General features: G+C 36.7%; 1 protein-coding gene and 1 long non-coding RNA gene across 2 annotated transcripts in view; both read left to right on the forward strand.

Moving 5' to 3' along the window:
* The first annotated feature begins 293 nt into the window (after positions 1-293).
* Positions 294-3,559, forward strand: LOC133523837 (piggyBac transposable element-derived protein 4-like). The gene is made up of 2 exons (XM_061859586.1): positions 294-2,691; positions 3,271-3,559. The coding sequence occupies exons 1-2, from the start codon at positions 318-320 to the stop codon at positions 3,474-3,476; spliced, it is 2,580 nt and encodes an 859-aa protein (XP_061715570.1). The 5' UTR covers positions 294-317; the 3' UTR covers positions 3,477-3,559.
* An 8,089-nt stretch (positions 3,560-11,648) lies between these two features.
* Positions 11,649-26,802, forward strand: part of LOC133523840 (uncharacterized) — a 65,409-nt gene continuing 50,255 nt past the window's right edge. Inside the window, exon 1 of the long non-coding RNA XR_009800288.1 lies at positions 11,649-12,185. This is a non-coding gene — a long non-coding RNA (uncharacterized LOC133523840). The remainder of the gene's footprint in view (positions 12,186-26,802) is intronic.

Genomic DNA, 26,802 nt, shown 5'->3' on the forward strand with positions numbered 1-26,802 from the left:
TACAAAAGAGACAAGTATAGGTTTGAGTTTAGGACTTTAAGGGCTACTAAATAAAGCATTAAAACTGTGGTAAGGTTTTTCGGCCTGATAACGCACTGATTAATATTTTTTTCGATTCCTTGCGGGTAATAGGCCGTAAGGCCCGACATAGATCACAAGGTCTCTCCACCCCTTCCCGCACTGTTGTAGGTGATAGAATAGTTTACTTCCGATTAGTGTTGTGACATCATTAGCGGGAATAGACGTAAATACGATAGTGCACTATTCAAGTGTTTGTTTACGTTTTTGTGATAGTTCATGGTGTTTTATCATTTATTATGCTTCGGTCAAATAAACGGTGCAGAAGAATGCTGGAATTATCGTTTCAGCAAAATGAAAACAGTGAAAGTGAAAATTCTGATGCGGACAAATCGAGATGGAGAAAAGTGTTTATCAAAAATAATATAAAAAATAATGACTCGCAGCAAAATCGATCCGAAATAAACATCGTCAATCCTGGGCCAAGTAAGGAACCGGAAACTGTCCCAGAGCTACAGCGGAACTACGTGAGTAGAGGAACAGCGAGCACAATTACAATTACCGCTCCTAAAAAACGCAAGTATAATGTGCCAGAGCCTGACACCAGCCGACTTTCTCCTATTCATTTGAAACCGTTATTTCAAACCGATCTAGAAAATACCCCTAGAGCCCGGAAAGTACAACTGTTGAACGAAGGTGACAAAGAGTCGATTTACGTGAGCCCTAGTACTGGTAAAACCTTACAAGTTTTAAAAAATGCTGAAACGTTACCAAGAAACAACCCACAAACTCAATCCATTTTCCGTTCGCCGGCAGTCTATGACACTAAAAACGCGTCGACGTTGACAAGCAGGTGTAGTTCCGTAAGCGATATATCGTGTGCAAAATCTCTTCCGTGCCCGTTAAACAAAGATGCAATTGATGAATTATTAGCTGGACCATCTTTTGAAGACCAACAAAACGAATCGTTTTTGGAAACCAGCTCTAATAACATGAATGCAGCCTCTCCAGCCCAATCCCCAAATCTTCGCAAGACCGTTCGTAGTCCGTTAAATAATGATGCAATTGATAATATAGCAGCAGGACCATCTTTTGAAAACTATCAAAACGAATCGTTTTTGGAGACCAGTTCTAATAATGTGAATGTAGCCTCTCCAGCCTATTCCACAAATTTTGATAAGACTGCTCGTAAGATAGGGGAATCGGTTGACATAGAACCTACCAATGAAGACCACTCGGACACGGATGAAGATTTTAACCCAAATCTAATCAGTTCTCAATCAGATACCAGTAGCACTTCTTCCGGAAGCGATTTCTCGGTTAGTGAAGATGATTCCGAAAATGTCGAAGAAATGCAACCCAACGTAATTCCTCCAGTAGCAAATTCTATGGGCGAAGATGAGTGGCAAGATATTGATGATACGATTCCTAATTTCGAAGAATTCACTGAAAATTGTAAGATAAACATTCCCGATGATGCAGTCACCCCTGAAGATTATTACAATTTATTTGTTACAAAGGATATTATTGCTAAGATGGTCGTAGAAACAAATAATTATGCCCAAAAATTCATAGCAGGTAATCAAGTTAAGCCCAAATCACGAGTTCGAGCTTGGATTCCTACAGATCAAGAGGAAATGAAAAAGTTTTTGGGCGTGATTATGGTGATGGGTTTAGTAAAACTACCACACATAAATGATTACTGGTCGAGAAAGAGTATTTATAGAAATCAGTATGTGGTTTCAGCTATGAAGAGAGACCGATTTCTGCTAATTTTGAAATTTTGGCACTTTAGTCAAGAGGACCCTGATGATAGAAATAAACTTGCTAAAATTAAAGATGTGTTTTCTATGCTGCTTCAGAGATTTCACACGGTCTTAATACCCGGAAAGTATTTAGTAATCGATGAATCGATGATACCATGGCGGGGACGATTAAAATTTCGACAGTATTTAAAAGGTAAGTCCCATAAATACGGGGTGAAGCTGTACAAATTATGTACGCCGGATGGGTATACTTTCAACGTGAATGTTTATACTGGTAAAGGTGATAATGGCAGAGAGTTAAATCACGGAAAAGAGACTGTTTTAAGATTAATAAGGGGCCTTGAAAATGAAGGAAGAACCGTAGTGACTGATAATTTCTACAATTCAATAGATCTTGCAGAGGAGCTTATACGCAAAAAAACATTCCTTTGTGGTACTTTGCGTCCAAATCGGAAAGGTCTCCCAAAACGCATAGTAGCATCAAAACTAAAAAAAGGCCAAATAACTGGTGCAATGAATGAGAATGGGGTTCGAATTATAAAATGGGTGGATAAGAGACCAGTTAATATGATTTCTACATGTCGGGATCATGATTTGATGATAAAGGACACCGGTAAGATAAGACGTACTACCGGAGAAGCAATTAAAAAACCACAGTGCATCATGACCTACAATGAAAATAAAAAGGGTATAGACTTTAGTGACCAGATGTCATCGTACTACACAACCCTAAAGAGAGGAATCAAGTGGTTTCGTAAAGTCATGCTTGAATTGCTATTTGGGACAGCTTTGGTCAATAGCTGGGTGGTTTACAATATTCGGCAGCCAGTTCCAATTTCAAAGAAAGATTTCATCGAAGCGATCATAGCAGCATATACCAAAACGCCAATCACGGATACTAACTCAGGTAAGTCTATTATTTATTATTTCAATCATTTAAGGTCACCCGAGGCAAATGCAACTATGAGGGTAACGTAACGAATTAAAATTGCTCTTAATTTAATATATAATTTTTATAAAGATCAAGCTCTGTTTTATTTTGACAAAACAATAATAGTTCTATGTTCGCTCAAACAGTTGTTGGGTCTTACAAATTGGATTAAATTAAAATGTATTTCAATTAGTTACATTGGCACTTACGCAACTATGACATAAGTGCATATACATAATTAGTATTGTATGAAATATTTATTTAATAATATCATGAGTAATTTTCATGCAGTTATATGATAATATTATGTATCTATTTATATACAGAACTAGCTTCTACCCAGGTTTCAAAATCGGTCCAGCGGTTTAGGCGTAAAGAGATAACATACAGACAGATAGGTAGTTACTTTCGTATTTATAATATTAGTATGGCAATAGATCCCGCAATGTAAATCTAGTTCCCGCAAAACAAGCCTTACAGTTAATTGGTGGGTAAGGCAAGAATTATTAGTGAAAAAATAATGCCATATTAATAATATATATTATTTACTTTCAGATGGTCAAAATGAGGTAGTCTTAAAGAAAAAACACAACTTCGAAAAGAAAGGTGAGAAGAGGAGAATTTGTGCCGGCTGCTACCAAAAGCTGCGTGGTACACTCAACAGCCGAGAAGCAAATAGAAAAGTAAAGAAAATAAAATCTTTCTGCGTAGAATGTAAGAAAGGATACTGCTTGTCATGTTTCTATAAAACTCACATGTAATTAATTAATTTTTCACATATAATGTGAAAAATAATACTGGCTGTCTATTTTTTTTGATTCTTTAATAAATGATATAAAAAGGATATGTCGATAACTTATTTCCCATCACTAATACTTCCTAAAATAAACCTATTATTCAGTGCGTCATCGGGTTACAAGGCCTTACATGTATTTTTGTATATATCTCTCAAGTAAATAGTAGGAACCCGGGGCGAAGCAAGTACTGTAACCACCAACTCGTCGACTATCGATATTGATAGGGATGTGTCCACATTTTTCCATTTTTGTATAATTATAGTCATTTATATGAGTCGATACCTTACTAGGTCAATGAGCCCCATATCGCCGCGGCGTAAACATTGAGTATCAGGCCAATCGGCCATTTAACGCACCATATAAAAAAACGTCAGTTTTAGTTCCGCAGCGAACGTGTTAAGCCGTTTGGTGGTGGACAAGCTATGTGTGCGTATAAATGTGTATGTGTACGTTTCTAGCATGTTCTAAGGGATGTGGACTTGTCGATTTTAATAATGGTTAAGAGATCAATAATCTCTACACAGCGCTATATAAATGCTAATGGATAATGAATACTTTATGATATAATAAAAAAACCCTCATTAGCTCCAAAAGCCTCATTAGCTCAGTCATTGAGTTAGATATTCATGTTAATTTTATAATCGATCCCTCGATAAATTAGGTTAATTAAGTTAATAGTATCACATTAATATTACAACTACTATTCAATAATGTAATATATTATATAACTACTGATATGCGAAGCCTCTAAAGTGTGTTACGTTTATGAAGCGATTTCAAGATTATCGGGGTTCAAATGATTTCAATATTTGTTAGTTTTGATATTGTTACTTTGTCATGGCCAGATTTTATTGATTAGTTCATGATGTGGCAATCATTTCATGAGATGATCAGTTGGCTACATGATGACAAATTCAAACTTAATCTAACCTATATCATGAAGGGACCAATTTTGAAATGGAATTTTATGATGTGATCATAATCCATGAACTGGCCACAATGATTGGGTAGTTGATATAATATGTTGATTATTATAATAAAATTTAGCTAAATGGGTAGAAAATGAGGCATCCATCATATAAAAGTGGAATTTAAAAAGATATTGAGATTAGGAAAATGATACCCTTCGATTCCTTACATTTTATTAAAATAGAAGTTGTACGACAACTATATACATAAACGCAATATTTCAGGGTCAAAATAGCAATTTTCTTGATCTTCCAGTTACGTCACAATACAATATCATTTTGTTAGAGGCGTTTCAATCGTCGAGTGCGAGCGTCAGACTTTAACTCTCATTTCTGACCTTTGTGTTGCTTAAATGCCATGAGTCCTATATATACATATGATCCTCAGGAAAATCAAGATTGATTGACTTTGTTTACTAAAAACTGTCAAGTAGCCAATTATGCCACACCCTTCGGCCAGAAGATACAATAAAGAACAAGTACAGTACTCTGATAACTATAATATATAGGTATTATGTATATATATAAATATAAAATCAAATATTGAATATGTTTCTATAACTTTAGAGACGTATGCAATGCGCCATGAAACTTAAAATTAGCATACAACAAACAGGTACATATACATTATTACGAATAACCATCAGAAACAAACAAATAAAAAAATAAATATTATAGGACATTATTACACGAATTGACTAAGTCCCACAGTAAGCTCAATAAGGCTTGTGTTGAGGGTACTTAGACAACGATAATTAACGATAATTAACGATATTTATAAATACTTACATAGAAAACTCATGCTCATCACACGAATAAATGCCCTTACCAGGATTTGAACCCGGGACCAACAGCTTCGTAGGCAGGGTCACTACCCACTAGGCCAAACCGGTCGTCGAAATAATTACAAATAAGACAATTACAAATTATTATCAATAATTACAGTTTCACAGATGTAGGCCTCGCACCCATAACCTCGCAGAATCTCAGGTATTCATTTCTCACAGCCGCCCTTCGCCACGCAAGCAGGTCGCACTCGGGTGCTGATGCCAAGAGAGCATTCAACTGTGTGAGGGCACGGAGCAGCGGGGAGTTCAGGCGCGATACATCGCGTCCCGCTGGCAAAGCCAACAGATCGCGTTGACGCGTGTCTGAGGGCTATCCTGGGGATATTATGCATGTACCGTTCCACAATCTCAAAAACTTTTTATCATTCAACAACTTGCAATAACTTTCTAACTTCGGATATCAAGAACCTTTTGAGTAGGTATGCAAACTTTGCGAGGTGAAAGGGTGATAAGAATAATTTATATCGTGGCTAAGTTACCCGCATTAGACTACGTAGATAAATGCATCGATAACTTGCAAGCATCTTAATAATTTATGGATTGCTAGAACAATTATTTCCCCACGACCCAGGTATCGCTGGAGCGACATGGTGGAGGATTGACTTCGAGTCAATAATTGGCGAGAAGTCGTACAGGACCGAGAAAAGTGGCGCTGTTTTGTGTCGGAGGCCAAGTCTTATTCTGGGTCGCTGAGCCAACGGAGTAAGTAGAATGGGTTATATCTTACAAAGAAGTTACAATCCGTATTTTGAAGTCAGCATATTTTTGCAATCCAATATTATGGTCAGTACCTGGGAGACCGAGCTTTGCTCGGAAAACATAAAAATTCAAAAATGCCTGTTTTCCCAGAGATAAGACCTAGATCGATTTTTTGCCCCCGATATAGCATATTTTATCGAAATCGTTAGAGCCGTTTCTGAGATCCCCGATGTATATATAAATTGTTAGCAATTTAAGTAAGTAGTTGGAAGTTTACATGATATCATGGACTCTGTCTACTGTAAATATCTACAGTTTCGATACCTATAAATTAGGTATGTTTAATTTGTAATTGGCAGATTTAAATGTCAATCGACGGATTATACGCTTCGTATCAGTGAATATGAAATTGAAGCTAGTCATGAACGAAATCGATTTCTAATTAATTGGGATGTGTATTCGACTTTTGAATTAAAAAATAATTGGATTACTGCAAAATAATCAACGCAATACGCAAACAAGTCCACGCAAAACGCAAACGCCAAAAAATGCGATATGCCAAAAAAGAGTTATTTTATGTAGGAATAAGTATATTAGGCACATCGTGGCGTTTGCAACATAATGTAACCGCACGTTAAAGAAATATTATTAATTTATTTCACTGTTATCTCGAAATAAATAATTGATATGATATGATTAGAGGGATCATCAAAATTTTTCGTCACACATTTTTTTTAATGAATCTGGGGTGAATTGGTTTGTTTGTAATCCGAGTGAATTATGAAAACGTATAAGCCAACAAGTACCTAATTATGTCAAGTAATCATGGACGAATAGAATAAAATCACATTTTTCCAATTGATGGCGCTGACCATTTATTGAACGGAGAAAACCTGATTCAGACTCAACGATTTTTTGGAGCCGGGTATGTCCTTAAACTACGTCCAAACATAGAGAAATAAGAAGTAATAGAGTGCTCACTCCATACATCAGTTTTGGTACCAAAATGCTTATTATTTTCGCAGTCGATATCTAGCATCGAGTAGCGGAACTCACAGTACTCCTACTCGACAATACACTGAAAGAAATGTTTGCATAACTGTAACAAAATTTTGGTTACTGTTTACACAAAAATTGGGACTTGCGAACTATGTGTTATATGTTACAAAACCGTGTTTGGCTATCAGTGTTCAGGTACTGGGTATACACTACAAAATAAGTTTGTAAATTTATGCAAAGTTTATTAAAGTTTTTTATTATAACCGTAGTTTAGTTATTTAGTAAAGTTACAAAACCAGTTCGGCTATCTATTTTTTTCAGTGTAGATATCGCGGCAAACAAAAAGTCTAATGCTCAACGATTTTACGCTAATATTATAACTAGAGTAACCGGAACTCTATTTTCAACTCCTACGCTTACTCTGTTTATAATATTAGCGGAAAATCGTTGAGCATTAGACTTTTTGTTTGCCGCGATATCTATTGTCGAGTAGCAGTACCTAATGAGAGTTTCGCTAATACGACTGCGAAAATAATAAGCATTTTGGTACCAAAAGTGATGTATGGAGTGAGCACTCTATTACTTCTTATTTCTCCATGGTCCAAAAGAGTAGTGGTATGGGTACTGTGAACGTCATCTCGGACTACCACTAGGGTACAGCACAGAGGATGTCATTTCAGATCTAAAGAAGAGCTCACCTGGAGAAGTACCTTACAGAAAATCGCAGCCAAATAACATCAGGCCCTCCTAATAGTACTGTGTTCCTGCCGGTAAGTAAGGTTGCCGGAGCTCAACAAGGATGCGGGGTGTTAGGATCGGCAGCGCGCATGTAGCACCTCTGGAGTTGCGTCCATACGATGACCGCTTACCATCAGGCGGTCCGTACGTTTGTTTGTCACCGATGTAGAATAAAAAAAAAGTTACGGTTTTCGTCTTGGTTAATGGCGCGCATCTCACGGACGACTTTCACTTAATTTCCATATGTAACATCTGGCAATAAATTGAATGTTGTGTGTTTTGTTTTATTCGTCTATGTAGGTAAGGTTGAGCAAGTTTGCGGTAGTATTTATTTTGTTGACGACCGGTTTGGCCTAATGGGTAGTGACCCTGCCTACGAAGCTGATGGTCCCGGGTTCAAATCCTGGTAAGGGCATTTGTTCGTGTGATGAGCATGGATATTTATTCCTGAGTCATGGGTATTTTCTATGTATTTAAGTATTTATATTATATATATATATCGTTGTCTTAGTACCCTCAACACAAGCCTTATTGAGCTTACTGTGGGACTTAGTCAATTTGTGTAAAATGTCCTATAAATATTTATATTTATTTATTTATATTTATTATAGACAAACATTTTCCACGTCACTAATTCATCATTTACTTATATTTTCAAAGGTCTGTTGATGTTTGCACGAATACAAAAACAGATTTTTGCGTTTACACACCCACATCAGTAGGCAATTGATCAGAAGATTGTAAATTCGTTTATTTATTTGTCGTAAACAAATAGAAGTAAGCTCAAATTTTATTTTGAAGAGGATAATAAGAAAAATAAAATAACGCAATCTTGTCACCGAAGGGTGGTTGCGGCAGGATTTTTTGCCTCTAGTTTGCCTAAACCGCGCCGGCCAGAGTGGAGTCGCAAGAGCTGCGTTCTCGAGGGCAGATGTGGAAACGTAAGTGGAGAGCTGGCTATATGTTTAAAGTCCAGTGACATCTTTCTACCCTCAGCTCTCATAACGGTGATGCCATCTTAGATCTTAGATGTCGCTTTTTGTGGGGCCCATCTTGTGGGGTGAGTCACCGTCTGCCGGAAATATGCATACCCCCTAGCCCAGTACTTAGTCCATCACTTTCATCCAATAGACTAGTTTATTTTAGATTCCATCAACTTCTAATAGTTTTTACACCCTCGTGGGTGCTGTCTCTGCATGCATGACACGGGCAAGGACAGCATCTACATGGTGCAACCCTTATATAGGTAATAATATGTTTGGTAAGGTAATTTTAAGTATTAAGTTAATAAGGTTAACTTGCTATACCCTACTCAGGGTCCATGTTGTGACAATTTAATTTAAGATAACAACTGTATGTACCATGGAATGCAATTAATAAATGAAATGAAATATATATTTCATTGAAGTATCGAAAGGGCCTTTTCGTGTTGTTTTCGGCACCGCGCACGCCTCCTAAAGATCCGAAACATCCTATTGATACGTGATGGGAAATAAATAAATAAATATAGGACATTATTACACAAATTGAGTAAGTCCTACAGTAAGCTCAATAAGGCTTGAGTTGTGAGGCTTAGACAACGATATAGAGGTATATAAATATTTGTCGCAGACCGTTTCTTATGATGGCTGCGTTTGATGGAATGTCAAGTATTGAATAGTATATGCTTGAGTGTGTTTGACTGCGATATAGTGACTTTTATTTGAATCAACCGAACAGCTGCTTTAATGGATTGGTTCCTGGCTGATTCTGACGACAGCCCGAAAAGGGCTGGCATCTTGAGAGGAAACGTCAGTCAGATTGTATTTGGAAAGTGCCGCAGTCAATATTCCTATAATTTATAGGTATTTTTATGATTAATCTACCTACTAGTCTTTCTGTACACGAAAAATTTATAAATACATAGAAAAGACCCATGATTCAGGAACAAATATCCATACTCATTACACAAATAAATGCACATATATATGAAACATGTACATGGTACATAATTATATGAAATCAGATGAACTTACAAAGCAGAAACATTAAGATTTTCCAGTACTGTCACCAAAGTGCTCACTTAAGGATTTTTTAAAAGCAAACCTGTTCGGACACTGTCTAATTTTGACAGGGAGACTATTCCAAAGGCATTAATTTTGTGACCCTGCCTATGAAACCGATGCTCCCGGGTTCGAAATCCGAATCCCGGTAAGGACATTTATTTGTGTGATGAACACAGATATTTGTTCCTGAGTCATGGCGGTTTTCTATGTTATACGTATGTATATCGTCGCCTAGTGCCCATAGTACAAGTTTTGCTTAGTTTGAGGCCAGGTTAATCTGTGTAAGTTTGTTTCCAAACATTTATTTATTTTATTACTATTTATTTATGTAAAAAAAAAATATGGGGACATTTTTACACAAATGTACTAAGTCCCACGGTAAGAAGGCCTGTGTTGTGGGTTCTCAGACAACGTTATATATAATATACAAATACTTAAATATATAGAAAACATCCATGACTCAGGAACAAATGTATGTGCTCATCGCACAAACAAATGCCCTTACCGGGATTCGAACCCAGGAACATCGGCTTCATAGGCAGGTTCACTACCCACTAGGCCAGACCGGTCGTCATTCCGGTCGGTCGGTCGTAAAACTTGGCTAGGTTCGTGTGACTCTTAATAAACTTGTCAATTTAGTACACTAAAGTAAGAACACGCTAACTCGATATTAGTAAACCTATTTGATTGATCGTAGTGATTACTTTGTTGACAACTTTGTTGCATGATCGTTTTGTTGTTTTTGTCAGTTATTGACCGAAGCAAAACTGAACTAATGAACTAAGAGACGATATAGACATAGAAAGAGAAAGGAAGGCAATGTCTATAAGGGGCAACTTGCTTGCCCGCAGATTCGCACGTTGCAATACGCAAGTAAAGCTGACGCTATTTTTTAGAGCGTATTGTCAGACGATTTACACGTGCGGTCTGTGGGCAAGTTTTACACAAAAGGCCTACTACACGTTGCGTATCCAATACAATACTATTTTAGAATGCTGATAAGGCTGCCGAGGTACTGTAGTGCGTCAGGCATGTTCGCCGAGGCGCAAACGGACGATTTTTATGCCATTAGACGTAAAAGTGTGGCCTCGTTGCGACGAGACCACACTTTTACGTACCGACTAAGACGTGTGCGCGGCAGTACTAACAGCATGCTGAGGGCGTTAGACGTGCACCTCGACTGCCAGCTCATTAGGTTCTGGACAGAAGTAGATATTGGTAGGTCTAAGTAGTAATATATATCGGTTACTAACATAGTGTTGAGGCTAAAATGTTACTAACAAAATATGGATCGCTCTTGATCTGAAATAAAGCTTTGTTTAAGCGAGGGTCTACGTTTTGACTTGGGCAAACTGCTTTTGAATGTCCGCATGTTCTCCTCTACAGGTCACAATTCTCAACCGATTGTCTGGAAATTTTGTGAGGAGGTTCAGCAGTTAGATATATTTTTTTCTATCGTATATTATATGTGTGTATATTATATATATCGTTGTCTAGGTACCTACAACACAAGCCTTATTGAGCTTACTGTGGGACTTAGTCAATTTGTGTAATAATGTCCTATAATATATGTAAACCGTCTATTACTGGCCACCCTCCAATTACTGGCCACTTTATACTAAAAGGGATTCTGTTTAATAATCACACAATCTAAGTTAATCATCAGAACGATAGTTATTAAGGTAGTTTACTTGAATTGTGTAAATAAATAAATATATTTCTTATTTTAGCCATTTAGTATAAGGTGGCCAGTAATTGGAGGGTGGTCAATAATATTCGGTATACCCTATATATACGTTTCATCAAACAAAAACTTCACTTAACACCGTTTTTTTTTTTTGTATTTTTCCATTCTAAAACTAAATTATATTCTAAGAAAGATAAAATCAACCTTCAATCCCAACGATTTATCCATCGAAAATGACATAATTCCGTTCGACGAACACAAAGATCAAGTTCAAATCTAATAACGTAATTGAGCTTCAAGACCCGATAGAAATTTCCCTAGCGATTAATATTTCCGATACCTCATTTGCATGGCCATTCTGAAGGCTTACAGTATCGCATAATGCTGGAACAAAGGGCATAGTTGAAGAGCAATGTAGGGCCCTTGTGTAGGTCAAGTTGAGTAAAGTATCTGCCTACGTGATTATGGAATACGAGTAAAAGGGAGTGAAACGGTATGAGGTTATGGTTGAAAAAAGTAGTGATGGGACACTCAAAATGAGTGAGTATGTGTTGTCTTTCAATTTAAGAGGCTGTCAATACCTAAAGCGCGCACACTGTCTATTTGTATCGGAGTAAATGAGATAGCACTGTCGCATGTTACTAGGCCTGGGCAAGGGAATAATAAGAAAAATATTTAAATAAAAAAAAGTGGATTATTAGTATAATTTACTCAACCACGGTTTAGATATAAATGTTTTGAAATTGTGATTTTAATTGCATACCCATAAGTCAAAACAATAACGACATAAAACCGTTTAATTGTGATTTTAAGACCAATCTTTGCAATTATATTCTATCGAGCCGATTTCGTTCAATCGTCTATCGAGTACAACCACGGTCTTTGAAATATAATTAATATGAACATATATTTTTCTTACTTGACTAAAACAAATATAGTCTTTCTTAAAAAACTGTTTAAGTAACATCAATTTCAAGGACATTGGGTGTTGACAGCCTCTTAACAGCCTAGCAGCAATTTAAGCGCTGGTGGCCGGTAAGTGCGTGCGACTTTCAATCCGGAGGTCGCGGGTTCGAACCTCGGTTCGTATCAATGAGATTTTAGGAAGAAATATCATATAATTTGATACTTACCAGTCGCTTTTCGGTGAAGTAAAACATCGTGAGGAAACCAGACTAATCCCAATAAGGCCTAGTTTATTCTCTGGGTTGGAAGGTCAGATGGCAGTCGCTTTGGTAGAAACTAGTGTCTACGCCAATTCTGAGGATTAGTTGTCAAGCGGATCCCAGGCTCCCATGAGCCGTGGCAAAAATGGAGGAAGAAGAGAAGAAAAGAGAGTTAGCTTAGTTGGCAGTGAGCCTGCCAATAGCAGGAGGTCCTGGTTTCGAATCTTGCTAAGAGTATTTATCTGTGTGTTTGTCACAGATATATGTTCCTAAGTTATGGATGTTATATATGTATGTAGGTATTTACAATATGTATAATTGTTATCGTTGTCTTTACCACTGGTTGGTTCTACTCGTTTTTCTTTCTTTCTGGCAGTCTACGTTTAATTTGATTATAATAATATCCTGTGGAGGAAAATATTGGCATCTGCATTATTGCCCACTAAAGTTTGACCAGCAAAAACTACGTTCAAAGAAGTGATTAATTACGATTCTACTTAATGAAAGAATGAAAATAATTTTAGGTTGAAGATGTTTTTCCAAATATAGTCATTAAGTTCGTTCTATATTTTTATAACATAGGAGGCAAATGATCAGACGAATTGGCTGGTGGTAAGCGATAACCGTCGCCCATGAACACATGCAACACCAGATGAGTGCTCTAGAAGGATTGAAGGTCGCATCGGTCCGGAAACACCGCAGGTGACAGTTCTTTCTACAGATTATCTACAACTTTAGCGAGGTAAGAAGGTTCTGGAAAAATGCACAGTTGAGGACTGTTAACCTTCCGAGTGTAAAATGAACCCAAACCCTAAAATAGCCAAAGAAGATTACCCAAACAATTGTTTCAATATAAATAACTTCGTTTTAATTTAAAGTTACGTACGGATCACTGAATATGCCACTACGGGCCAATGAACGATTAATTATATCGACAAAAGTCCTGGATTTTCCAGCGAAGGTAATTAAAATGCAAATGAATGATCCGCCCATGCCGTGTATGGGCTAGTTCTGAGTGGGTGTGATACGGCATTTGGGCCATTAATGGTTTTTAAATGACATAGGTATATAAAATATGCTTAGCAGGAACACATTGCATTGCCCTGCCTATTTCTAACATTATTACGTTGTTTCCTATACGAAAAGGCTGTTAATTAATGTGTATTTTTATATTATTAATGTCTTTATCTAGGTAATTTTATATTGATTTGTATATTTTTACCACATATGTATAATGTTCTATAATAATGAAGTATAACTTGTAAATTGGTTTATCTAATAAATAACTTATGACGCGCTCGGGATAAAGATGGAAACAGGTCGATGTACAAAATTTCTCATGCTAAGCATCCTTTCTTTGGGTCAAAAAAGTTCGGGAAAACGAGGATCTTTCCAGTTACCATTTGCAGTTAATTATTAAGGCTTTCATCGGACAGCTTTTAAGAAATAGAAGGCTTGCCTATAAGGCTCCAGGAAGAAAATTAGTCTTTGGACTCTATTTAGTATGTGATGTCCACAGGAAACTCGATTAACCTTGAACGCTTTTGACACAGGTTAATGGTTGCTACCTGTAACAAAAATCGTTTTCACCACACTTGCTTCGAAAGACTGCTTTTTATTTTTCGACGTCAATATATAAAGTTGCATTTTATCCTCTACGGTTCAAAACTGCAAAGGAATTTCACTTTCTATCATCTCTGGTGGCTTCAAACTCTTGCATTACTCATGATTCCACTTTTTAACCACTCATTAAGCTCTTGGTTTAATTTTGGACACTCGCTTACTCAGATGTAAATGACTACCTAACTATATAAACGGATGGTAAGTTTAAATTTACTAACGAAGATTTTCTTGTTTAATGCGTTCGGAATTCAGTTAGTTTAAAAATACCGTAGCAGTAGTTGCGCTAATTAGGCCCGTAGTTGAAAGCTTAAAACGCGTCCAGATCTAGCGAGTGAATGAATTAATGAATTGAAAGAATTTGCTGTAGATTGTGCTTTTTATACGAACTTTGCATGAGATGCGCTTGTTAGGGATGATTAAGACGGCACATGAACTCATTGCGGACTATTGAGGTTGCAGCCAATTCGGCCGACCGATCAAATACCGCAATGTAATGAAACTCGCATGCGAGTTCTTGCATCGTGTAAATGAGCCATTGGCATGAGAAGAGTGCGAATGGCGCATTTACGGGGTATTACCCGGACGAAAATGCGTATGGCCCGCATCTAACCTAGGTACTGGTTTGCTCAGGTTGAGGAATGTAACGTGTGCTATGATTTGTAGTCAGTCCTGTCCAGTAAAGGCTGTGAGTCGAATATCGTCTTTCATTGAATACCCTCATTATCTACGATTGAAGAATCTAATCTCTCTCAAGGCTCAGAACCGTTTAAAATACCGGTAAATACTGGTTTGTTACGGTTTTCCTCCGAACTTTTATAAGAACGCGAAGTTTTTAAGAACTTTATTGTAACCTAAAAAACCGGTTTATTCGACGAGCGACGCAACGGCGTCGGCCTGGTGGTATGTTACGTAAATCATAGACACCGACATATGAATAAACCGGTTTTTATCGTTCTAAATCGGTTAATATGGCAAGAACTCTTCACTTAAAAACCTGTTAAAAATAACGGTTTTTCGAGCGGAACCTAAATTAAAAGGTTTTGCGCCCAGTACATGATAACGGTTTGGAAAAACTGGTGTCCAAGCATTGGTCCCTTTAATAATAATATGACACACCTACGATTACCAATATTTTAGTAAGTAATCCACGGGCAAAAGATTTTCTATTGAAATAGAAGTTTGTTTTGTACTTTAACTACAAGAGGCCTTCCAATCATTTATGTCAATAAATAATGTCCTTTGAAATCGCGTCCAATTTATTCTTGCCAGGATCAATAATATTTACTCGTAAATATCACAGTGTAAGGATTGAATACAGTAATCTATCTCCAGATTCGAACATGTTACATTGTTTCTCTTCTATTACGTAAATTGCAAGATAATATTTACGTTATTTTAATAAAATATGTGCGAAAATGCTTTAACCACTAACGATCATTTTTCAATACATCCATCAACTTTTTTAAGAGCTGTAATTTATGTCAGATAAAATTCATTTTTCACAGAAAGTCGTAATGATAGATTCAGTGTGTGATCTTTTCTCCATACAAACGAAGTCCTCATTTTTCTCTCTAAATATTAACATTATTAAAATATGTTTACATATATTGATGTGTATTATAGCTAAGCCTGTAAAAGTTAGGAGCGTAAAACAATTTCCATACAAATTTGTAAATGCTCCCAACTTTTATAATAATTAAATTCGAAATAAAATCAAATGAAAGGGCATAGATAGGGTCAAGATATATCAAATCGTGTCAAAGTGTGTTCAATAGTGTTGATATCCAGAGAGGAAAATGGGGACTACGTTTGTATGGAAAGGCGGTTTCGGGGCGGTCGTCCAGTTTTGACTCAAGGTAATATAATAGTACGCTCTTTTCTAGAAGGATTGAAGTTCGTATCGCTCTGGGAATGTGAGAGTTCATTAGTTCATTACATAGTTCAGCTGTGCGAGGCAGGAAGTTTTAGCGTATTGCATTGGTATATGTAATTTATTATGTCTACCGTCCACCTTCTCAAGATAGGCTACTGTATTATGTAATACTTACAATTTAATTTACTGAACTGGGCAAACCTTATCTGCGAATGACGTTCCTGACATCCGGATATTGAATAAAACATTCAAAGCCTTTAGAGGCCTGATGAGTTGATAAGTTGAGAATTATAAACGTGAACGTTTATGAGCCCAGCTCCTAGCCTACTTGATAGCCTGCCTACGAAACTGGAGGTTCCAGGTTCGAATCCCGGTAAGGTAATTAGTGTGTATACAGGTTGATCCAGGAGACGAGATCAGGATCAACATTACGAATTCAGTAAGTTACAAGTGTTTATAATATCTACTGGTAAGTATAACTGAAACTAACATTACTTACTTACTCCGTTGGCTCAGCGACCCGAAATGAGATTTGGCCTCCGACACAAGACAGCGCCACTTGTCTCGGTCCTGTGCGACTACTCGCCAAATTTTGACTTTAAATTAACATTATTTTTTAATAATGAATGAAAAAGTTTAAAATTATTTACAATGGTCACTCTGCGATTATAATGCCGATACTCATCGCTGTAATGTCAAATTGAATGTGATGTGAGTCTGATCACTTTTGAAACATTTTATCTCATTTATTTTCTTCATTAATAAATTTTCAAAGCGCTGCGCTGTCATGAAGAGTTATTATTAATTAGTTGTGACCGTGATTGTAAGGAGCTAAACTTTTACGTAACCAAAAGTTGAAAAACAGGATGAGAAGGTGTGTTTTTGATTAAGTAAAAACGATGGTCAACAATCCATTAACATTTACCTACTTATGAAACACGTGTATGTAGGGTAAGTTCTGCTCACGTCTCCTAAATCATTCTGTATAACGAATATTTGTATTATTTGGTCCCCAAGTTATGAATGATTTCTTTTTATATATCTATTATAAATTATATCGGCCTCTATTCTTAACACGAACCTTTTTGAGTTAACTGTAGGACTATATTCATTTGTGTAAGATTATTTAATATTAAAGACAATTTGAAATAGAGGTAGATTGTCAAAGAAAACTTTGTAGCCACAGTAAATTTACTGCCATCTTTCGATATATGATTAAAGATTTTAGAACGCCATTTGACTTCGATCTTTATTCTTTCGCCGATATGTGTTAAATTTGTTAAATATCAAAAACTGGCGCCATATAATAGATCATAGGCCAAAGGTATGGCGGCATCGTTTCGTGCCATCGCTTTGCTAATATTGAACGGACTAAAGTATGCTCATACCTCTGTACTTACAAATTCTCTAGTTTGTAACTTAAAACAATACCGCCCTATTTTAAGGACAACAGTTTTTGGTGGAGCAGATTTTTTTACCACCTGATAAGTCTAATTAAATACTGACACCTGCGGTAGCAGCATGGTACCATTTTTATCGCCTGTCACTATGCTCGTCACTTTCGCACTTACATAGAACGTGACAGGCATGGTGACAAATGATAAAAATGCGACCGTGCGTGCTACGGGGCCTATTTTTTGTCTATGTCGTGTCCGACAACGGCGACCTTTTCAAATTCTTCTGATGAGCACGTATTTCTGGTTAAAATCATTTATTTACTCAAAAGAAATTTTACATTTCACTTAATGAAAAAATACAGAACAAATAAAAAAATATTTTAATTCGTGACCGTGAGCTTCTACATTAATAGTTGTAACAGAAAAAGCTATGGATTAAAACAAACTATTTTGGCTCGCAAAACCAACCTTTGCCTTAAATATCCGGTCGTACTCGTACAATTAAGCTGCTCTTGGTCCAGGTGTTCAAGTCGAGCTTCTTCGAAAGTAGCTATACCTTCTCTTACCTCATTGCGCCATTCTGAACCGCAAGCTCCTCCCAATGGTCTGATGGGATGTCGCAAGCTTTGAGATGGCGCTTCAGAACATCTTTATATCGCAGATACTGTTCCCCGTGGCTACGTTTCCCAACTTGAGTTCCGAATAGAAAACGGACTTAAGAAGCTGATTGAAAGACTTCTTATCTTCATATTTATATAGCTAATTTACCTATTCAGGCGGAAAAGGAGCAAAAGAGATTGAAATTGGGCGAAATAAATAGAAAATTCAAACCACGTAGTCTCAGTAATAGGGTCGCATTACCTAACAGAAAGCAGCTTGCAATTTTGTACTCATGGTAAGTCTATTGGGGCTACAAAATGATAGTTTATTATTCAAGTAGGCATATTACAATGCGCTTATGAACGCCAAATAAAGCTACACCAGCTCTAACCCTACACCTCTGACCCGAGAAGATTTAAATCCCCATTACATACAGTAGCTACTTTTCTTTATAGTTTGATTAAAAAAAAATATACGTAGGTACATCAAATCATACCCTTTCTTTCAGAAAACATAACGAATTCTTACAATAGGGAAATAAATTAAAATTAATAAACAAATGAGAATATACATTATATAAATCTGACTGATTGCTATAAAATACCTCCATAAAATATTTGATGTGCTTTCTTAGCTCAACTGTGTCACCTATAACTCAACACGTAATACAATGATTTTAATTGCTACTTGTTTTTATTACAGTTTCTGGTTTGGACCATGCATGTTTGTCTGTCAATTAGTCCTCAACTATGTAATAAACCTTCAACATCAATGACTTTTTTAGGTAATTCTTAAAAGAGCTGGCAAGGGTAATCTTAAAGCATCGTCAGGTAACTTGTTATAAAAGATTAGATAGAAGAATAGATCGTGAACCATTTACTTTTATTCGCAAAACTACCAACTTTTGAGTTATTTCAACCAAGAGTCCTTGACGACTATTGATTAAATAAAAAAAAAGTGTGTGTTTTCATACATAATTCGGGAGTCAGATTTGTGATGGTTCACACAAAATGTAAGTGAAAATGAGTCACAAAACTAGAATGTTTTTTCTTCTATCAAATAAATAAATAAAAAGTCGAGTGCTATTATATTATTATTATTTCTAGTTGTAGATTATAATTTACATGAGAATAAATAAAAAAATATCATCTCATACAGAAAACTACAATCCGTCACATGTTTTTTGGACAAACACAGGACAAGGAAAATAATTTTGACCCATAAACCGAGCCTAAGGCCCTGTTTGTGTGATCAAAATCTCGCGTTAGGGATACGAGTAGCTTTACACATAGCAATCATCAATCATGGTGTTTGTGATATCCATCATGTTCCGTTTGCACGAGGACTCGAGCAAGCGCTTGTTTTCAACGCTAATTAATCCACTCACTATAAAAAAAAAAAAAAAAAAAAAATTTATTCAGTAACTTCATAACTTAACAATATGCAGGTTGGCGTCTCTTTTTAAGTATACAAGATACCTGTGTCAAGAGATACCGCTCTTCCTTACTGGTTTGCTAATTAACAATAACAAAACAATGGTTAAAAGAAACAAAAATTTAACTAAAAAATTAATTAAGTTACATTTAACGTAACAGGAACTTTGAATTTTATTAAATAGAAAGGAGCTAAATAACTAATTGAAGCCACATGTGTGTGTGTGTATGTGTGAGTGTGTGTGTATGTGTGTGCGCGCGCGTGTGTATGCGTGAGGTGTATGTGTGGGAGTGTGTGTAGCCTATATTAAGGTTAATTTAAATTGCTAGAGTTAACACATTCGCTACTAACGTTTTCGTAGCGCTACGCTCGTAGCCGATGCCAGCGTTTTCCTGCTTTGTAGGGGAAAGCGACTACGAACAGAGAACCCGCCGAGGGGTTTCCCTTTATTAAATTTATTTTATTTTATTTTACTGTGTGTTTAAATACCCTCTATGTTTTTAGTTTTTTCGCTAATTTCATGCAAAATAAATGTATTTGTGTAGTTTTAAGTTCTCATGTAAGTGAATTGTGAAATTCTTAGTGAGTATAAAGAATCTTAAACGTAATAAAAAAATGGGATAATATTTGATTTTTTGTGTGCAACGGCATCGCTATTTTAGTGGATACAATATAATTATTTAAATTCTCCGAATTCCAGATGATGATTTATTTAGACTACGAATTACAATATCTTGGACAACACAATCGGGGAGAAATGAGGAAAGGAAAATAATATATTTCTGCAATAATTATTTTAGGAAAAAGTTTGTTTGACAATTATGCCTATTTTGATGCAATTTTTATCACTGCAAGAAATATACTTTTTAACCAAATTGTATTTTTAAATCGATTAAAACGAAACAAGTTTTAATCTTAAGCCTACCATTACTATTAATTGGCCCCGCCGAGAGTTTAAAAATATTTAATAATGTTTTAGAGTTAGTATTTTCTTCGTGGTGGTGTAGTGAATAAAAATGTGTTTCACTTGAGAGCAAAGTTTGTTTAACCCTCTTACCTTGAGACCCTCAAGATTCCATTTTGGACATCACACAATTTTGTAATCTTTCGTTTGCTTTGGTATAAACATAGCATGAGGGGTTAAACAACAATTTTGCCCCCAAAAAAATAACAAAATGCTATCTTTTTAACAGCGTTGTAGCCCAGGTAAATACTATACACAAAATCTATTGGCATCAAAAATTCGTGAAAATTACATGAAAATTCGTGAAACACACCAGCACAAGGAAAATACTAACTGTAAAATGCCACACAAAATCAAACCAAATCTATTCAAAATGAATGTTATTAAATATTTATTATTCAAAATCATCATTTAAAACTCAATTCTACCAGCCAACATAAGGAAACAACTCAAAATTTCCATTTGATTACATGTGGATAAAATGCAATTTTCTCATCAGTTTTTCGACAACCAAGAGAGCCTTCATCAGCTGGTGTTGGCGAGAAGCCCGCCGCCGCATCGAACTAACTCCACAGCAACAGCGATGACGTCCACCATCACGTCACCGGACCGGTTAGCCAGCGACGGGGACCGGGGCCGGTCCGCGGGAGGACGGTCAGAATCGAAATAACTGCTCGCGGAATGCACATATATCGCGTCGCGCCGAAAATTATTATATTATATATGTGGTGAAAAATAAATAAGCGCTGGTGGCCTAGCGGTAAGAGCGTGCGACTTGCAATCCGGAGGTCGCGGGTTCAAACCCCGGCTCGTACCAATGAGTTTTTCGGAACTTATGTACGAAATATCATTTGATATTTACCAGTCGCTTTTCGGTGAAGGAAAACATCGTGAGGAAACCGGACTAATCCCAACAAGGCCTAGTTTATCCTCTGGGTTGGAAGGTCTGATGGCAGTCGCTTTCGTAAAAACTAGTGCCTACGCCAAATCTTGGGATTAGTTGTCAAGCGGACCCCAGGCTCCCATGAGCCGTGGCAAATGCCGGGACAACGCGAGGAAGAAGAGATGTGGTGAAAAATACTTTGTCTTTAATTGTCAAAAATTTTCAATGTTTGATATTTTTGCATATTAACCATGCTGCTGCATGTGCTGATATTTAGCGATACGGAAAAATAGTCTTTCTCGGGCCCGAAATCGGGGTAATTGGCACTTAAGTTAGCTTAGTCCTGCTCACATCTCACGAATCACCCTGTATAGGTAGACGGCTCGTCTTAGGCATATGTTCCATGGAAACTTCAATATTAGAAAAGTTAAGCCGACTTACGGTTTTGTTTATGCCCAACAAGTTTTAGTTTCGTAAAACCCTGAAGGGGATATCATAAGCTTAGAATAGCAAACGAGCTGAGATGCTTACTCTTTCACTGAATTTGTAAAAAAAATATTATTCAGGATAGAATGTGGATGTAACAAAAACACTGATGATCCATTTAAGGGCATCAAATCTTATTCTGAGTAGGTAAAAGCAGAGAAAAATGTTTTTGACGTGAAATTTGTAAAAGGGCAAATGATGTTTAAATCTTTGTCCCTGATACCACTTCTTGTCACTAGAATTCCACCAGCCAACATGAGGAAACAAATAAAATTTACATGTAACTACTTTGCCAGTCTTGTGGATAAAATTAAACTTTCTCATTCGTTTTTGACGAATAAAGATTGCCTATGCCGCTCGTGCTGGTGTGGTGGTTTTTTTTCTAGTCAATGACACCAAACTTATGCCCTGAAACAAATCTTCAGTACGTTTGCTAGAGTACCTTATATTCTTAAGTTGGTATTATTAGGTATATCATATGACCTTTTTAGAAGGTATAGTCCACCAACACCCACAGTTAAATAATCCATTAGTCCAGATTCATATCTATTTGACAAGCATTTTAGGTACAATGCTCCGAAAGTATGCTTACTTACTTACTCCCTCCTACACGACTGCTCGCCACTGATCCCGGTCCTGTGCAGTTCCTTACTAATCTTCAACCACACCACATCCGCCCATCGATACCTAAGGCCGACCGGCGGCGTGCTGTCGGTTTTCCCTCAAACGCTCTTTTCACCGCCCGATCATCTCCCATTCGCTCTAGACAACCGAGCCACCAAAGCGTTTGCGCCTTTGTGACACCCCTTATCGTATCATATCAATAATTAGTTAGTTGGTTTTAGTTTATAGTAATATCATGGAATGTATGCTTGCTCTAAAAAAGGAAGACTTCAACTTCTTTTAAATAAACTGTCCCAACTCACCTCAATACGAGTATCATTAAACTTGTACAGTCGAGGTCAAACACATTTTAGAGGCGTGTAAATATATTTTGGAACTATGGCTTGTATAGATGTTTGTGAACTCGACCGTATACTGCTGCACTTGGGCACATAATTGAACCGAACGCAGCAAATTAAGCATGCCTAGTCAAATTTCCTGTTTCAAAGGATGCATGAAGACTAAACACGAGTCCAAAGTGCGCTTATTACAGGATATGAGAGTACAAAGGCTTGGGAATTGAGCTGAATACATGCAATAAGCGACCGACAGCGTGCCGCCTGTTCCCTGTATTGCATCTACATCTACAAGGGGAACCATAGCCAGGGAACTTAATCAAACCTTAATATGTCGTTTTGAAATTATTCTCAGTGCATTTCTCGTAGGTAATTTCTTCTACATTGGAATGAAACGTACTTATCTTAACTTAAAAGGTTTTTGTTGGTATAAAAAGTGTATATAGTAGAGTCAGCAGGTACCCAGCTAAATGTTTCCAGCATGCTGCTGGAGTTGCCTCTTTGAATGGCCAACGAAATATGCTGGACTAAATATGTACCTGACCTGGGGTCACCGCTTTTTTACCGAAGGTGTTGACCCAACTTACTGAGAAATTTTATGTCATCAATGCACCAAGGGCCTCTGGGCCCTTATTCGACATGCTAAAAGTGACGTTTCGTGTTGATTTCCATTTGATGTGAGAAATATTGTGACTTGTCGAATTGCTATTATCACCACCTGTCAGTGAACAATATCCACACTAGAGGCGGGGCGTTGTACCGGAATAGTTTTTGGAACAGGTTATTTGTAAAAGACTACTTTTAGCTTGTAGAGTATTTAAAAGTACGGACTTTGATTTCTGAAATAAAACAAATATGAAACTTTTATCACCTCGTACCTCCATTCTTACCGTTACTTTAGGCAAAATAAAATTTTGTTAACAGATGGTCGTCTGGGTGTCTGTTGTATCTAAAAATAATGCAATAATATATAACAAAAATATGACAATAGATTCATAGCCTTCACTCAAAACGTCACCATATTTCCGACCCTTACCGAAATAATAAGTCGATATTTGCATAAATAATCCTTATTTGTAAGACGCCTAAGCACGGCAAATACGTAAACTGCCTATTGGGGGTCATACTCGTAAAACTGGTATTTTAGACGTACTTTTGGTACGAGTAACAGAGACGTACTTTTGGTACGCAGTCCCAGCTCTAGTCAGGATTCTAGTTGTCAAATATAAGCGTGTCGAATACGTATTAGTTAACTGTCAAATGAAATTAGATCAACGGTAGACTTTTTTGTCGATGGGTATGGCTGCCATGTTTGGATTTATGACATTTGAAAGGGGATCCTAAGGCAGAGAGTAGTTTTTTTCTGTACGATTTTGATTCTTCTACTGGACGCAAGATGGAGTTAGCTGCCAAATTCCGATCAGGCTGACGCAACTAGGAAGAAAAAAGTTTTGTATGGAATTTGTTTCGCAAATCATTGCCAACGAAGAAAAAGAAAACGTCAGTGCTATTTATTCTGTCAAGTTTACATCAAGTCCACTGTCAGTCTAATTGTTTTGTTTGTTTTGAAGGCTTCAATGTTTTTTTCGGGTATTTCGTGTAATTTCTTTATTATTTAGTGAAAAAATCGAAAATAGTCAACCGTGATCAGAGTAAAGAGCGAGTTTGTTACAATGCCAGCGAGCAGGCTATAAACACATAATTAGATATTTTATATTATTTTCTATGTGAACTAGGGATGTACTATAACTATCGGTAATTGTAGTTTTATTTATATATCAGTGTAAATAATTAAATTAAATATGTGAAATTTCCTGAGAACGTGCATGCAATATGACCATAATTAATTCGTCGAAGATTAATAATGCATAAATTATCTATTACTTATGCATTAATGGTCATTAGTTAACATTTTTTTTTTATCTAGTCATTATTTAATATATTAACCTAAAATGTAAGAAAATTAATCTCTGTTTCTATGATAAATAAAGAAATATTATAGGACATTAGTACTAAAGTATGCATGGCATGTGTTGTGGGTACTTAGACAACGATATATATATATATATATATTTACATAGACCTAATTTATAAATACATAGAAAACACCCATGTCCCACACTAATAAACGCCCGTTCCAGGATTTGAACCTGGGACCATCGGCTTCATAGGCAGGGTCGCTGCCAACAAGGCCAGACCCGTTCTCATGATTAACAATATAAATACATAAAAAGTTAAAGCATTGATAAAGGGTTGTTGATAACTAGATGCCGAAAAACATGATTTATAGATGCATATTAGCGCGCAATAATCAGTTGATCATCTCATTAGCAAACACTTGGAATATAAACTGTAGATAAAGTCATGTTTGTCCAAGGCTGTATGTTTTTAGATGCAGGCAGTGGGTCAAATTTGTTGGGAACGAAGACCTGATACATCTTCCCATAGAAAAGTTACATTTATTCAAACATGTATGTGCACATCATTTTGAAAATAAAGCTTTTAATAAAATAAAAAACACGACTTAAAAACTGTATTAAAATAATTCGGGTCCACATTAAGCCCGAACAGGTAGCAGTCCAATTAAGAACTATCCACTATATAACATACAACTTAAATGTGGACTTGATGCTAACCTGATTTCGAGTACAAAATTTGTAGACAGGAGCCTATGTTTCAATCCTCCCCATTTTATCGATATCGATAAGAATCGCAAGCGTGTAGCGTACTACACTATTTAAATCGCTTATGTTGGTACTATGGTTCTGTTCTTTGTCGTATATTTTGGTAATGATTTGCGAAACAAACTGATTCCACTCGCTAGTATGGAAGTCCCGTCTCTTAAAACGTATTGATTATATGCTCTTTGATTCCGAATATTCCGATCTTAGCGTTATAAAAATAAACCGCAAGAACCATGACAATGACATGCAGTTGCGTCGATGTAGATCTATCATAAAAACGTACATGTGACGCAAGTGACAATTGTCCAGGATTAAAAAAATATCTGACAACATAAAGCAATACAATACCACAAAATGTCAAAAAGAAAACAGATTTATTATAAAAATACAAATTATATACAAAGCTTCGTTTTAAAACCAATGGTCGTGGGTTCTAACCCCGGCTCTTAACAATGTGCATCTTGTAACATGTACAGATTGCTTTTCAGTAAAGTAAAATATCATGAGGAAGATGGAGTAGCCCCAATAAGGTATATTTTCCCTTCTGGGTTAGAAGGTCAGATAGTAGTGAGACAGGGAGATATAGTGAAGAATGCGGAAAAATAAGCATTTATTGTGTTGTTAGGCTAGTTTTTTTTTTTCAAAATTTGAAAATGAACGCAATAGCATGCTCAAAGCCCCCTGTGAGTCAGAATCTGTTAAATTCAGGCTTAAGACGAAACGCGCTGACGAGTGTGGCACCTCGTACCTAGCTAGAGACTATCCCTTGTGTGTGTACCAACAAACCAAATTTTAGACAAATATGATACGTCTTCTTCTTCTTTGTCGTTGTACTCTTTGCACAGCGTCGTGGTCAACTGCTGACATCAGGCGCAGATGTTGCTTCCGTACGATTTCTCGCCATTTTTCGCGGTTGGGAGCCATTCTGGCAAATGCGTTCAGGGGTCCCTTCATGGCAGATTTGATTCGGTCAGTCCATCGCATATGTGGCCTTTTCCGTCTTTTTCCGTTTGCTCTACCCTGCACCACTAGACGCTCTATGGAGTCGTTGTTCCTCCTCGAGACGTGACTGAAAAAACTGAGTATGCGGGTCTTTACGAGAGTCGAAAGGCGCTGCTTGATACGGAGTTCTTTAAGGATGGAGACATTAGTCCGAAACTCGGTCCAGGATATCCCCAGCATTTTCCTCCAGCACCATATTTCTAGGGCGTCTATCTTCTTCTCCTCTGTTTTTCGG

The sequence above is a fragment of the Cydia pomonella genome, chromosome 12 (assembly GCF_033807575.1).
Source record: "Cydia pomonella isolate Wapato2018A chromosome 12, ilCydPomo1, whole genome shotgun sequence".
Taxonomy (NCBI): domain Eukaryota; kingdom Metazoa; phylum Arthropoda; class Insecta; order Lepidoptera; family Tortricidae; genus Cydia; species Cydia pomonella.